Source organism: Epinephelus lanceolatus, chromosome 15, assembly GCF_041903045.1.
Source record: "Epinephelus lanceolatus isolate andai-2023 chromosome 15, ASM4190304v1, whole genome shotgun sequence".
Lineage (NCBI taxonomy): Eukaryota > Metazoa > Chordata > Actinopteri > Perciformes > Serranidae > Epinephelus > Epinephelus lanceolatus.
In genome coordinates, this window is record NC_135748.1 from 21,434,444 (window position 1) to 21,449,705 (window position 15,262).

Consider the following 15,262-nt stretch of genomic DNA (forward strand, 5'->3'; position numbering starts at 1 on the left):
TTTTATTGGTTCTTGTTACATCACCTCTGGAAAGGAGGCTCTAAATGTTTGGAAAAACAGCTCTGACTCACTTGGGGACAGCTCAACAGGCAGTGTGTCGTGGTTAATATGTAACGCTTTGAGCACACTTGCACTTTGTTTCCCCAAATAATAGATGGAGTTTTCAGATCTTGCACAAGCTGAATGGTACGTATGACAGTTTATGTTGGATGAAATAAGTTGGTTACAACTATCTATTGTATTTCAAAACTGAATACATTAAAGTGTTTATGTAAATGGAAAAAAGTTATTTACGAGCTTTAACTTGTACATGTCTTCGTTTTTCAGGTTGCGCAGCCAAACATCTCAAAGAATGCTGGCAAACAAAATGAAGATGGGATTGCTTTCCATTGTAACCTTACTATGCTTCTTTGCTCCTGCCCACCAAGCGCACCTTCTAAGCGCCACCATTTCAGATCTTTCCTTCAAAAACATGGACTTTGCCATGAACCTATACAGAAAAATATCCGGCTACAATGACCAGAACATCTTTTTCTCACCGCTGAGCATCTCTACCAGCTTTGCTGTACTCTTAATGGCTGCTGATGGGGTCACGCATGAGGAAATACTGAAGGGACTCAACCTGGAGCAGCTGGAGCGGGCTGACCAGCCAGAGCTTATCCCAAGACTCTTTCAGCTCCTTCATGAGAATATCACACAGAATGGAACCCTGAGACTGGACCAAGGCATGGGCATGTTTGTGGGCCAGGAGTTTGTGTTGGAGGAGAAGTTTCAAGAGCAAATCAAGAGATATTTTGACACTGACATCAAAACTGTAGACTTTACGGACACAAAAGGGAGTAGAAGCTTCATTAATGAGTATATCAAGAACAAGACTGAGGGTAAAGTGACAGAGGTGATTTCCAGCCTGGATGTACGGACACAGCTGATGCTAATCAATACAATTTTCTTTCAAGGTAAGTTTAGAACTTCATCTTGGATCGTTAATAGCCATGCTTCAACTCTCATTTGTGTTTTGACCTTTGACCTTTAGTGTTCACAATTAAATTAACAGTATAATTTCCTTCACAGGAACCTGGCAGAAGCATTTCAACCCCAATCTCACTATGAGTGCTCCTTTCTACATCGACAACTACAATATTGTCCAAGTGCCGATGATGTTTTTGGAGGATAAGTTCTACATGATGGAAGATTCTGCTCTTGGCGCCAAAGTGCTGAAGCTACCATACCGGGAAGGTGTTTCCATGCTTATTCTGCTCCCCAACAAAGGCATGGACTACACTGTAATTGATGATGGGATCACTGCTAAGAAGTTCTTCAGCTGGATCAGAAGGCTGCAAAAAACGTAAGTGGAAAGAAATATTTTACACATGGTTCGTCTTTCTTTATCATCTGTATTCTGTTGTATTTTTTAGCTACTATTGCAAAGCACCTTGTGACATTTTCTCCGTGTAAATACACTATCAAATACAAACAGCAACAGATAAGTGAGTCTTCTCAACATGGCCAGCTGTGTCTTCGTGTTCACAGCAAACTGGAAGTCAACTTGCCCAAATTCAAGATGGAGGAGTCGTATGCCCTGCACAATCTTCTGCCAGACATGGGCATGGCCAGTGTCTTCAGTAATTCAGCCAATCTGACGAAGCTGAGTGAGGAAGAAAGCCTCAAAGTGTCAGAGGTTAGTTTGCACTTTCACCATGATGCATGCTTATTTATTCCAAACTCTGCGGAGTATGAATTTTTTTTTTTTTTTTTCATCTCTACTGTAAAATCACAGGTGCGGCACAAGGCTGTGATTGAGGTGGATGAGTCAGGGACCACTGCAGCAGCCGCCACAACAACAGGCATTATTCCATATTCCTTACCCAGGACCTTCATCGTCAACAGGCCATTTTTCTTCTTCATATACCACGAATACACAAACTGTCTGCTGTTTATGGGCAGGGTGATTGACCCCACCAAAAACTAGCAGTCATGACTCTGCTGCTTGAGTCCTCAACTGCTTGTGTGTGTCATTGTGTTTATTTAGGCATGTGAAAGGCTATTTTGAAGCATTTTTCAATCTTATATATAAAATGCTTGTGCTGGTCTGTTGTGTAAGCCTACATATACACTTGACCCCTTTTAATAAAGAATTAACATCAGTGTGCCTTTCTTTGGATTAAATCAAATAATTTCAACTCTCGAATTAAGATGTGTGTAAAACGCACACTGAATGAGAGCAATGTTGGGTATATACATGTGAGCTCAAAGTCAATTTGGCTTTGTGACCTATGATTCTGCACCACATGAGGAAAACAACCGTTAGACATGTATTAACATTACAGACCTGGGACTTGACGGGTCATTGTAAAAACTATTAACCATTTTTTTAATTTGCATTTACTGTATGCAGATGACCTACAAACCTTTGCTGATAGCTTATTAGAAAATGTGAAACACGATCCTTTTCTATGACTTAATAACATTCATAGGTGTAGATTTCAGGGAGTATGCAGGGGACATATCCCCTTCAATGTTTAGGATGTGCATTTGCCCCCTCCTGAAAAACATGAATGTATCAGAGGACTTATTCTGACAAAATTAAAGACATTTACACAATAAAATGATGCAGAGAAGGCAGGGATTTGTACATAAAAATAACCAGAATGTAGGAAATTAAGTGTTTGATGCTAAAAATGTTTTGGCAGAGGATTATTAATTACATGTGTGTCAGCTAAAATACACTCAGATTAAAAAAAAGTCTGAAAACATTAATGTTACTTTCTCTGATTGATATCAATATCCAGTTTTATTAAGATGATCACCACATAAGAGGCAACTGATTATTTTCAAATAAATTATTTTTAAACATTGGGATTGTTTTGTTAATATGACAGGGTTTGACTTAACATACTGTACCAGGAGGTGATATGTTTTTTTTATATTTATTTTTTTGAACATCAGAAGAACAAACAAAAGCTTAAACATACAACATCTCATAGAGGATGTGTGTAAAATTAATAAAACTAAATAAAATAGACAATGGGAAGATTTAAATAAATAAAAATAAGAATGATAAAAATTAGTTGACAAGATGAAGAAAAGAAGGAAAAAAACAGGCATATCAAATTTGTCAAAGACTAGCAATAAGCATCATCAGGATCCAGCACAAGGGTCATAATTCAAAACAACAAAAATTTAGAAAAATCAACACTTTACTTTCTCGCTGTCCTGCTAGAGATAATTTTTTTCCCAGTTACTAGAAAAACAGTTTAAAGTCATTTATAAACCAGTTTAAGGATTTCTTGGTATTTCTCCATTTACTACAATGAATGTGGTATTTACCCATAAGTAAAATTATATATATTATGCCAGAGATAGGTGAATCCAGATTATCCATAAATAAAAGGATGTGAGAGATTTTTTTTATGTTAGACCAACATTTTTTGGGACACATGGCATAGAAAAAACGTGTGCTCTAAGTTTTCTTCATTTTCATGTAATTTAAACCTTTTGTTAAGAAACACAGTTGTTGGATAAATCCAGGAGGGACTTATTACTCCCAGTAAAGAATAAATAACATAATTAATATGGACCCCATACTGCAGGGAAGAATCCCTGTACCAGCTGTTCGACTAATAAAGTTTTTCAAACCACGTGATCAAAACTGTCATGGCGGCGCCCTCGTGTAATGCGTGACTGTCACCATCCGTAACACCATTTAGACACTTTAGAAAACCACAGACAGTCAAGGTAGGACTTTATCCTCATTGTTTATACTCACAGTGTTGTTGTTTATTGTTTACTAAGTGGGTCTGGCATTTTTATTAGCATTTAATATATAATGTTAGCTGGAGTGGCTCAGCACCAACTTAGCTGCTGGCTAACTTCACACATGCTTTAACAACCCTCTTTAGCCTAACTCGGTTTTTATCTGTAGGAAAATGAAGACCAAGAGGATGAAGCCCGGAAACAAGCGTCTGTCCTCGGGACTGAAGAAACAAGCCAAACGCAGCATCCATGTGAAAGGCAAATGGAAAGCTATAGAGCTCGACCCCAGTCTGTTCTCCGATGAGGGCATGGAGGGGCTGGTGTGTTTTGAAGAGCTGACAAATTACCGTATGATAGACTCCGAGAAGGCTGCAGCTAAAGCAGCAAAGCAACTGAAAAAGCAGGAGAAGAAGAAAGCAAAGAAAAGAAAAGCCAGCGAGGGAGAGGAGGCTGGAGAGAAGGTAGATGTGGAGGGCAAAGAGGAAGAGACTCCAGCTGAACCTGCCAAGAAAAAACCCAAGAAGAAGAAGAAAAATAAGAAGCTGGCTGCAAAGGAGTCAGTCCAGTCAGAGGACACTTCTGTAGAGGTGACACAGGTGGATGTAGCTGCAGGTGAGGAGGGAGGAGAAACTGAAACACCCAAAGATGCTTCAGAAGACACAGCTGTTAGTGTAGAAGCTGATGCCCAAACAAAACTCACAAAGAAGAGCAACAAAAAGAAGAACAAGAAACAGAAGCAGCAGATAGAAAATGATAAAGTCCCAGAGACACAGCCAAACCAGGAGGCTCCATCAGAAAGTCAGCCTCTGGAAGACGAAAAATCCACCCAGGATAAAGTGACAAAGGCCCCCAAAAGTAAAAAGCAGATAAAGAATTGGACAAATGCAGCACTTTCTGGCTCTGAGGATAAAAATGCTGATGTGAGTGCATGGAAGAACCTGTTTGTTCCCTCCCCTGTGTTGAAAGCACTGAGCAGTCTTGGATTTAGCTCACCGAGCCCGATACAAGCCCTGGCTTTGCCTCCAGCGATCAGGGATCGTATGGATGTACTGGGGGCAGCCGAGACAGGTAAGATAAAATCCCTTTTTGTTTTTGTCCCATAATAGTTAGTCGTCATATTTCCATACGTGAGGCTGATGTGAGCACTGTTATTACAGGAAGTGGGAAGACATTGGCTTTTGGTATTCCCATGATCCACGCCATCCTGGAGTGGAAGAACAACTCAGAAAAGCCTGTTGATGACAACTCTGAGCCAACCACACAGGTGGACAGTTTGTATTTACCAGCTGCAGATGAGGCCACCGTAGAAGAAGAAAAAGAGGACACTATGGAGGCTGAGGGAGAAGAGGGTGAAAGCATTACAGAGCAGGATCAAGGTGACACAGATGAACATGACAGCGAAGATGACGTTGAAGAAGAAGATGACGATGATAGGCTTGGGTGTGTTCAAGTAATTGAAAATGCAGAGTTTGACCCCACGGTTAAAGCAGAAGCAGAATCTGCTGGTAGTCGGAATCAGCCGCTGCTCGGACTCGTGCTCACTCCCACCAGGGAGCTGGCTGTTCAGGTCAAGCACCATATTGATGCTGTCGCAAAATTTACAGGTAAGTCGTTACAGATTTTTGATTAGCATTTTTGAAATAACTAAAATGAATGAATGTCAAGATACTTAAGGTATTACTGTTGTGTAGACATCAAAACAGCGATCGTGGTGGGTGGAATGGCTCAACAGAAGCAAAGGAGGATGCTGAAGCGAAGACCAGAGATCATTATTGCCACTCCTGGACGTCTGTGGGACTTGATCCAGGAGAGGCATCCGCATCTGCTGAACTTAAGACAGCTCAGGTAGGTCACAGCTCACACTGCTTTATTATATGGTTTGGAAAGATGGTTAAAAAAAATTTTCTTTTTATTTGATAGGGACAATGCAATTTAACATAGCTCCAATACAGAGTATGGGACTGATGTGTTGCACAGAGAGTTTATAGATATTGCCAATTTTCAACTCATGTCCCTATTCAGGATTTTACATGTAGACCTAAAGTGTTATTAAAAATATACAGGTTGAAACAGCATACAACCACAATACAAGGCATCTACTATAGACATGCCATTAAACACATTGCACAATACACCAAATCATTTTCAGATATCAGTATACACTGTCTATACTAAAAATCAAGATGGAAAACATGTGCACAATCAGTTACAATTATCAAATTCAGCACCATAAACTGCGTTCCACTGTACTGCATTACATCAGACAAAGGTCATCATCACACATATAGAACGTCAAGGATATTTTGTGATTTAGGAGTGGTTTCCAAATTGTTTTGAAATTGGTTTTATGGTTGTAGAGAGCCTTATAGTATGGTAGTGTGGGTATTGGAACACACAGTATGATATGCATTCCATTGACTCTCTAGCGTCCATGGCCTGAAGGTCCTTGAGTGAAACATCAGCTGTGAAAGGCTAAAAAAAGCAAACAGTCCAGGCACAGGCACATTATTGCTTTTTATAGGAGGATTCCCTCTGCAGTCATTTTCAAACAAAAGCCCAGAGGCAGCAGAAAAATATGTTGAAAGCTAAACAGATGCCAGATGTAGTGGCTTTGTTTTTACTGGATTTGACTTCCCAACAGAAAGCAAGATCAACTTGAGGAATATGTATATGTTACAGATCATTCAGAGGTTTGGTTGTGTTATTCTACAGGTGCCTGGTCATAGATGAAGCAGATCGCATGGTCGAGCGAGGCCACTTTGCAGAGCTGGAGAACCTGCTGGAGATGCTCAACACCGTGCACTTTAACCCCACGAGGCAAACCTTTGTGTTCTCCGCCACGCTGACCATGGCTCGCAGCCTGCCCACCCGCCTCCTGCAGAAGAAGAAGAAGAATCTGGACCAGAGGAACAAGCTGGAAATTCTCATGGAGAAAGTGGGGATCAAGTCCAAACCCAAAGTCATTGACCTGACCAGGAAGGAGGCGACTGTGGAGACCCTGACTGAGACCCGAATCCATTGTCAGAAGGAGGACAAGGACTTTTACCTTTATTACTTTCTGCTCCAGTATCCTGGCCGTACCATGGTGTTCGCTAACAGTATAGACTGTATCAAGAGACTGAACTCCCTGCTGGTGATCTTGGACTGTACTCCACTGCCTCTTCATGCCAACATGCACCAGAAACAACGCCTCAAAAACCTGGAGAGGTTTGCTGAGAGGGAGAGGTGAGGTTTGCACACACTTGCAGTACTGTTTTAAGGTTAGGTTGGCAATTATGTTCCTATGGTGAAATATAAAAAAACTGTTAGCTGTAACTAAGGGCGTAAAAAATCCTGGATCATGTTTCTCATGACTAGTTCCATCGTTGAGTTTTGTCATAATGCATATTTACAAAGTTTTTGTTCTGGTTGTAACCACAGTAGTTGGCAAATTAAAATACTTACCCCAATACAGCAACATTTTCAATTTTTCTTTTTCTTTTTTTTTGGCTTAATTATCAAAAGTTTCATTCACTCCATAAAGTGGAAGGTGGAGAAATAACTCCCACGCACTTTGATTTGTCTGTACATGAGCTTGTGTTGCTGCCATCTTGGCAAGGTCACCTCCGTAAAAAAGAAAAAAATCACAGTGGAAGTTTAAAACTAGAGTTATAATCATTGAACACACTGGGACATGCATATTGTAGCATCAGAGTATTAATTTCAGAATTTCATTCACAGTTGTGTTCTGCTGACGACTGACGTGGCCGCCAGAGGACTGGATATCCCAAATGTTCAGCATGTCATTCACTACCAGGTCAGCCTTTTTGATTGTTGTCCAAAGCAGCCACTATGATTCCTGTCTCTAATAACCAAGGGCACTAATTAATTGTAACACTAACCACTATTTATCACTGAGCTGTAGTGCAGGAGATGCTTTACTGTCAAGCTAAATGTTGGTTACAGCTGTCAGTTTTGGTTTTGTATGGCCAGATTTGAAAGAATACAGCTGCATAGCCCTGTTCAGTGCTGTAGTGTATCAGAGGTTGTTCTGCTGCATCTTATGCATAAAGAGAGCCTTGGTGTAACTTGTACCTGTTCTAATTGTCTCTAATCATGTTCTCCTATGAACATCAGGTTCCCAGGACATCTGAGACTTACGTCCATCGGAGTGGCAGAACAGCAAGAGCCACCAAAGAGGGCCTCAGTTTGCTGCTGATAGGCCCGGACGACATGATGAACTTCAAAAAGATCTACAGGACTCTTGGGAAGGACGACGACCTTCCCATGTTCCCCATAGAGCTCAAATGCATGGAAGCCATCAAGGTGAGATCCAGCAGTAGGTCTTGCCTTCATGAGCCTGTTTTCACCTGGCATTAACATATGTTTAAGGTAATCCGATCACAAGTAGACATTTCTGAGTCGGTCTGTGTCTGTTCACACCTGGTATTAAACTATGTCTCAGCACGTTCCTAGAGTGACCACGTGATCAGATCTCACCTTAAAGTGATAGTTCAGGTTTTTGGACATGAAGTTGTGTGAAACGCTGACGATCTGTAGCTCTGATGTTTTTAATTTTTTTTTTTTTTTTTAATTTTATATACTTTATTAATCCCCGAGGGGAAATTCAATTTTCAATAGTGACGGTGTCACTACTCTCAACGAGCCTCCTGCTCTGAGAAATCGCCTGTAGCTTACTGGAGAAAAAGTAGTTCTGAAGATGTAAGGGGGACATGTAACCAAAAGGTTTTACGCTACAAAAAAGTATGCATGTGTTTTGTTAGACTATTTCAATAATTTTAAAACATCCCCGAATTACGTCAGACCTTGCTATCAATTGGGACTATTTTCTGGCCAGTATCACTCCGCCGTGCAGGCCCGCAAGACAGCACGCCAACAGAAATCAATTAGACAGTTCATCACCACGCTGTGCAGGTGCGCAGGATAGCAACGGCTAACGAAAACTTCATCGGCTGTTTCCAACAGAGAACCAGTAGGCTATTATTAGTGAGGAAAAAGATGTACTAGCCCTATATATACCTACTACTACAGCGCGAACTCCAGCTCAGGCTCACGACACACCCTCGTCAGCTGCTGTAGGTAAACAGAGGAATACCAAAATCACTTTAACGCTCTGTATGCAAATATAATTGTGCATCATATCTTTGTATAAAGACAAAATACATTTTTGTTTTTAACCAGCGAGTGGTTTGTGGTGCTATACTCACACTTTGGCAGCAATTTATTAGTTTGGCATAAGGCAAAGTCTGCCAACGCACACAGTGACAGGGCTAACTTTTAACATCACATGGCTAACATTACACAATGGTTATTAACAGGTTTAATAACATTTGACCCAGTTTGGTGTCAGTGTTGGTTTGTTGGGACTATTTAACAGCTGCTAGCTTGTATTATGAGGCAGACGTTGAACTGATCATTCACCGGCCCAGGAGGAGAGTGGTTCTGGAGACAGTCCTTTAGCGCTGTGTTAACCTGTGTAACAGCTGCAGCAGAAAGATAATACCCAGCAGGGAGTCGGTCCTTCACTGTAGCCCAGGACACATGAGCACAGGCACTGCTTAAACAATGTGGTCATATGTGGCCCAGCTAACGATTATTTTCATAGTCGACTAATCTGTCGATTAGTTCTTCCATTAGTTGACTAATCTTTTTATCGAAAAATGCATTAACATGTTGAAAAATGTTGGTCTGTCTCTCACAAACCCCAAAATGATGTCCTCTAATGTCATCTAATGTTTCATACTCACACCAAAGGGTTTTAGTTCAGTGTGTGTAAAGCTGCCGATATTTGAACGTAAACAGCTGCATTAACAGAATTTTTGGGTACTTTTCTTGTTCTTTTCTATGAAAAATGACTCAAACCGACCAGTCGACTACTAAAATAGTCACCGATTATTTTAATAGTCGATTAGTCATCGATTAGTGGACTAATCGTTGCAGCCCTACCCACCTTCAAATGTGGTCTGAGCAATCGGATCTCAAGAAGCATCAAGGATGCACTGGATGCATTCACATCCATACTTAGAGCAGTTCACTTGTACTCTGATCACCCAAGACAGTTGTTAATACCAGGTATAAACAGGGCCTACGTGACTTTAAGAGATTATATTTGATTGCTTATTGTTGAGTGTGTTCCTCTACAGGAGCGGGTAAACTTGGCCAGACAGATCGAGAAGATTGAGTTCCACAACAGCAGGGAGAAACAGCACAACTCCTGGCTCAGACAAGCAGCAGATGCTCTGGAGGTGGACCTGGATGACGATCTTTTAATAGGTAAGACCAACACAAAACAAAATCTTATTACATTTTACCTTTTATTTAAAAATGTCCAAATACAGACAACTGAATATCCTATTTATGTCTACAGGCAGAGGAAGGGATGAGGAAGGTGACAGGGAGCAGCAGAAGGTGGTAAAGGGAATGAAAAAGCATTTGAAGCAGTTGATCTCACAGCCTGTTTTCAAGAATGTGATTAAGACCAAGTATCCCACTCAAATGGGGAAGCTGTCCCTGCCTCACATGCCTCTAGCAGAGAGGGAAAGTGCCCTTACCAGGGTGTCAATACAGAAGACGAAACAGAAGTTAAAGAAAGATGCTCCACCACGGCAGAAAAAGCAGAAGGAAAAAAAACAGCAGCAGCAGCAATGACATGTTAATAGGAATGTGCATTAGAAAGGCCATCTCTGACAGGATTTGTGTAGTTGTTGAATTACGTAATTTTTTACATACATTCAATTCATTTTAACACTTAATGCAAAATGTGCAAAAAAATGTATTTCCAGATAATGTTGAATTGCTGTACACTGCAAGACTTTATAAAAATCTGTTTTTATAAACATCTTTGAGCTCAGTTGGGATTTTACTCAACCAAAGTCAGTGTTCCTGAGATGAGCCGAGTCCAAGTGGATCTCTGGTCAGCGTTGTGGTCGGGGGTAGAGAATGTTATAATGTGACGTTTGGTAGAGGAGGTGCAGGGAGGGCTCAGCACCCTCTGGAATGACATGATGAGCCAACTGCTGCTCGTCACCCTCCATGGAGACGATGTGGATGCAGATATCCAGGGCTTGTGACAGAGCTAAGATGTCCACATGATCGCACTCCATCGCCATGACCTCCACTTCCTGAATGAAGAGAGGGACGACATTACTTAACCTGACAATTCCATTTCCCTGACTTACCCTTTGTATAAATTTAGGTGTACTATTTATTCACTAGATGGCAGCAACACTTTGTTACTCACTTGATGACAGTAGGCCAGTAGATTGGGTGCCTCCACAAAGTTGCAGAAGAAGTCCGCCTGGTTTTGCAGGTGAGCTGAAGTGAGCAGCCGGAGATATTGCACTACACTGTCGGAGGTCATCTGCTCATTGAAGAGCTTGAGCAGCGTGTCTTCCTGCTCATCCGCCTGGCACTGCTCCACAACATTTACTACCTTCAAGAGAAAAGAAACAAGGTTTTTTTCACATCTATAAAATTCTACTTCCTAATTTTTCATTCCCCGCAGCTTTTTAATAAGCAGAGAAATCCAGTAGCAGACCAACCACACTTAAAGGGCGACTTTGATACCTTTGAACTTGGACCCTATTTTCCATTGATTTATGTCAAAGTGATTCATGGGAATAACAATTTCTTTAAATTGGTGCAGTACTGAATGACTGGGCTGTTGCCAGCAGCAAGACAACTGCAATGATGTAAACACTCGAGGCATTTGGTACCCTTTGTGTACGTTCACTGAAGTGCTTTTTTGTGCCACTGTCAGGCTCCGATTATTACTCTGTTATACAACATTACAGAAAGGATCCCTACAGAGATCGATGTTTTTGTTAAAGAGTAAGATCCTTTTCATTTAACCATTAACTGCTCCGAAATGGCAATCTCCAGACTCACCAGACTGCATTTGAATATTAGAGATTTTAACCATAAAACACGCTGCATTCAAAGATGTGAAAATATGGTGGCTACTATTATTGTTTATTAAACATATTTTCACATCTAACAGAGTGAATTAAGGGTTTATTTCAACCAAACCAGGGTTGACAATTGTTTAAAAAGTGGAAATATGAACCAGATCAGCTTTTGTGAATTTAATTTTGTTTTTGTCGACTTTGAATAGGAATGAGTTTTACTCATAGATTAAATATAATGGACGTAGAGACCATGATGTCACCTATTGGTTTAGGGATTGCCGATTTTGAAGCCTCGAATTCGACATATTAGCCATCGCCAGCTTAGTTTTTTGATTCCAGAAGTGACCATATTCCGCAAGAGGCTGGAGCTGTGGAGGAGCAAGGATGGAGAAGTTGAGGACACCATTCGCAGACAGCCTGTCCCTCAAAGCAGCCCACGCTTAATAATGCATAACTTTTAGACTTAATAAAATGTAAACAGGTGAATTATATTTTAAAAAAATCACCCCTCATACAGTTGTTTAGAAGGGGTAAATCAGCTGTAGAGACCATAACCGTTGTGTTGTTCCAGGCTGTAAACATGTTTATTTCTGCTGTAAAGTTGGCCATCTTTACTTGAGAGTTTTAAGGGATTGACTGACTTCCAGTGCCAGCCTCAAGTGGGCGTTCCAAGAACTGCAGTATTTAGCACTTCAGTGTTGGCTTCATTTTTCAGCCCCAGAGATTACCGCTTGGTTTTATGATAATAAAATTGCTGTAAATTTAAATGGGGTCTTATGAGTCTGGCAACAGCAATTTCCAGGCTGCTTCTGGTTAAAGAAAAGAAAACAAAATCTGCTATCTCTGCAGGGAAATTGACAGTTCATAATTGCCCCAGGTGATTACACTGCAGCCTGTTAAACCGCTGCCGTCTGCATCCTTCAAAATCAATACTGGACCAGTATCAAAATTTGTGGTCACTTAGACACATAGGTGTGTGAGAATAGGGTCCAGGTTCAAAAACACAAAAGTTTTCCTTTAACCAAGAGCATAGAGGTATTTAGGAAGTACTTGTGTTGATCCCTTCCAATAAAGGACTGATGGATGAGTGCCCAGAGGCTTATCAGAAGACACAGCAAGCCCAACTAGTTTGAACTTATTGTACTTTTACCAAGTAAATCATTACTTGGATTACAAAGATTACCACTTCCACAAAAATATTCTCACTTATCCGCATTGTTGTAACTTGATCTATTTGTACTTTACACCCCATTCTATGCCTTTAAGTGTTAAATATGTCAACATACTACCTTGTAGAAGCATTATCATGGCATACGTAAAGCCCAAAATTAAAATAGTTTTATTGCTTGACATACAAAGAAATTGTCTGAGCGCTTTAATAAAGGTTTTATCTTTTCCAGGCTTATCAGAATTGGTGTTTTACTGCCCTAATGCTACCTGGTAAGTACATAAAGTGTTAATGTAAAAGAAAATGCATTATTTACTGTATTCAGGTGGTGCCTGAAGGAGCTCTCATCGAATCCCGCAGAAGAGAAGTCTTCACAGGTTTGTACAATTTTCTCCTTAAACCTGAAAGTGAAACCAATGAGACAGGGCCACCATAATATTGAAGTGACTTCAGTTTGGACTAACGGCAGCATTAGTAATGACTGACCTCTGCAAAGCCCTGGCATTGTGCAGAAGAGACTCCAAGTGTGCGAAACAGAGGGCTCTGTAGAAGCAGTTCCCATCTCCGCGCACTTGTCTGACGGAGGAAAACTGGCTGCTTAAATCCTAACAAAGGACAATAAGGGATTAATATGCGGCGGGCAGTTAACAGGGGCCACTATGACCTACACCCCACCCAAACTTCATATCCTACTTTATATTTGGCACCCGGCGTTTGCTCAGGAAACAGCGAAGAAATGTCCTCTCGGCATGAGACAAGGCTGCCTACCTCCATCTGTCGAGAAACAAACAGCTTTACCATTCAGAAAACAAAAGGCAGCTTCCGGGGTCGACTGCCGACACGACGTACCTTCGTATTTCAGCAACATGGAAAAATGTAAGGAAACGTAATTACAGTTTAGGAAGCCTCCGCGCGTCAAAGCTGTGTGTCAAAACATTGTTGCAGTGTTATTTCCATTTTCTGAAAACCGGATGTTTGCGTGTACCACGTGCTCGTGTTAAAGGGACAGTGTAGGGTTTGTCAACGCTGACGTCATATCTCCGTAGGGGATTTTTTTTGTTACTGAAAAAAGCCCTTAAGTTTAAATACTAGCTGAAAAATAGAAACCAGTAGAGTGTGATGATGTGGACATCTTACCTATTGTGAGTTAACCTTTTCACTGTCTCACCAGAGTTACCAGTGGTGGTAGGCTCCAACTGTAGGACACTTAAAGGTCCAGTGTCTAGGGTTTAGGGGCATCTATTGGCAGAACTGGTGTACAATTTTCACAGCGGTGCAATGGTTGGCACTGTTACCTCGCAAGGGCTGGCAGTTCAAAGCCTGTGATAAGGGAGCCCTCTGTATGGACTTTGCATGTACTCTCGTGTCAGCATGGGTTTTCTGCAGGTACTCCAGCTTCCTCCCACAGTTCAAAGGCATATCGGTGAGTTTAATTGGTGACTCAAGATTCTCTGGAGCTGTGAATGTGAATCGATGTGTCGGCCCTCTTATAGTCTGGTGAACTGTCCATAGTGTAGCGGGCTAGGGCGCCATTCATTTTTATGGAAGTTGCTCAGTGGCCCATGAAGCCCAAAAAGTTCACCTGCCCCTTATAAAAATTACCTGGATAATTAGCCCTGAAAAAAATGTTTGAATAATTTGTCAACTAAAATATGCTTCATTCTACGGCCTGGTGCCTTTTCCTCTAAATTTTGCTAAACCTCAGTAGCAATAGCTGGTCTTGAGTCTCCCTAGCTAAGCCAGCTATTAATTCTTCATCCAAAAAGGTGGAAAAATGAGAATTTAACAGTGTGTGGAGAGGTTCATTTGCTTTCACCACTAACACTGTAAATTTAAAGACCTAAATAATCATAAACTTTAGAGTTATCACATTGTGTTAAAACATATTAATGAATGCTCATTTAGACATATTGGCTCATTTTTATTTGATAGGCTGTTTTACCTTCATTGTAAGACTTCATATGTTTTTTGTGGTTCCAGGCATTTTATTTTTATTTTTGCTTTGGCCAAAAAGGGCTCTTTTGAACCCCTGTCCCACACACTTAGCACACGAGAGAAGTTTCAGTTCTGCAACCTCACCCCTACATGCCACTAAATCAAACACAAGACCTTTAACTTCTACAATCAAAATTTTATTATCAGCATTTTTTTCTCAAAGTATCAGTACATTACAATGCAGTACTTTTAGTACTGCATTATAATGTATCTGACTGAGGTGGGTAGATCTGAACAATGTAATATTTAATAATACATCATATTTATTTGTTTATGTTTTGAATCTCCAAAGTAACAAACAACCATAGCGACTATATATGTGCAACATTTCCCTCTAAGCTATGGTAAAGTAGAAGTATAAAGTTGCATAAAAATGGAAATACTCATGTAAAGTACAAGTATTAAGTACAGTAAGTACTCACAGCCTGACAACCCAGAT

The 15,262-nt window shown here is 40.7% G+C and overlaps 3 protein-coding genes across 3 annotated transcripts; 2 read left to right on the forward strand and 1 right to left on the reverse strand.

Annotated features, from left to right (window-relative positions):
• Positions 1 to 11: 11 nt before the first annotated feature.
• On the forward strand, positions 12 to 2,144 carry serpina10b (serpin peptidase inhibitor, clade A (alpha-1 antiproteinase, antitrypsin), member 10b). The gene is made up of 5 exons (XM_033643000.2): positions 12 to 186; positions 328 to 956; positions 1,072 to 1,345; positions 1,531 to 1,678; positions 1,778 to 2,144. Exons 1-5 carry the CDS (start codon positions 155 to 157, stop codon positions 1,967 to 1,969), a joined length of 1,275 nt encoding a protein of 424 aa, XP_033498891.1. The 5' UTR covers positions 12 to 154; the 3' UTR covers positions 1,970 to 2,144.
• A 1,444-nt stretch (positions 2,145 to 3,588) lies between these two features.
• On the forward strand, positions 3,589 to 10,591 carry ddx24 (DEAD (Asp-Glu-Ala-Asp) box helicase 24). Its single transcript, XM_033643159.2, has 9 exons — positions 3,589 to 3,735; positions 3,923 to 4,821; positions 4,911 to 5,357; positions 5,445 to 5,598; positions 6,466 to 6,978; positions 7,474 to 7,549; positions 7,870 to 8,058; positions 9,897 to 10,026; positions 10,121 to 10,591. Exons 2-9 carry the CDS (start codon positions 3,927 to 3,929, stop codon positions 10,399 to 10,401), a joined length of 2,685 nt encoding a protein of 894 aa, XP_033499050.1. The 5' UTR covers positions 3,589 to 3,735; positions 3,923 to 3,926; the 3' UTR covers positions 10,402 to 10,591.
• On the reverse strand, positions 10,056 to 13,814 carry LOC117267317 (ubiquitin thioesterase OTUB2-like). The gene is made up of 6 exons (XM_033643160.2): positions 13,723 to 13,814; positions 13,522 to 13,602; positions 13,315 to 13,433; positions 13,145 to 13,229; positions 10,994 to 11,185; positions 10,056 to 10,874 (listed from the first exon to the last, which is right to left on the reverse strand). The coding sequence occupies exons 2-6, from the start codon at positions 13,600 to 13,602 to the stop codon at positions 10,668 to 10,670; spliced, it is 684 nt and encodes a 227-aa protein (XP_033499051.1). The 5' UTR covers positions 13,723 to 13,814; the 3' UTR covers positions 10,056 to 10,667.
• Between the last annotated feature and the right edge of the window lie 1,448 nt (positions 13,815 to 15,262).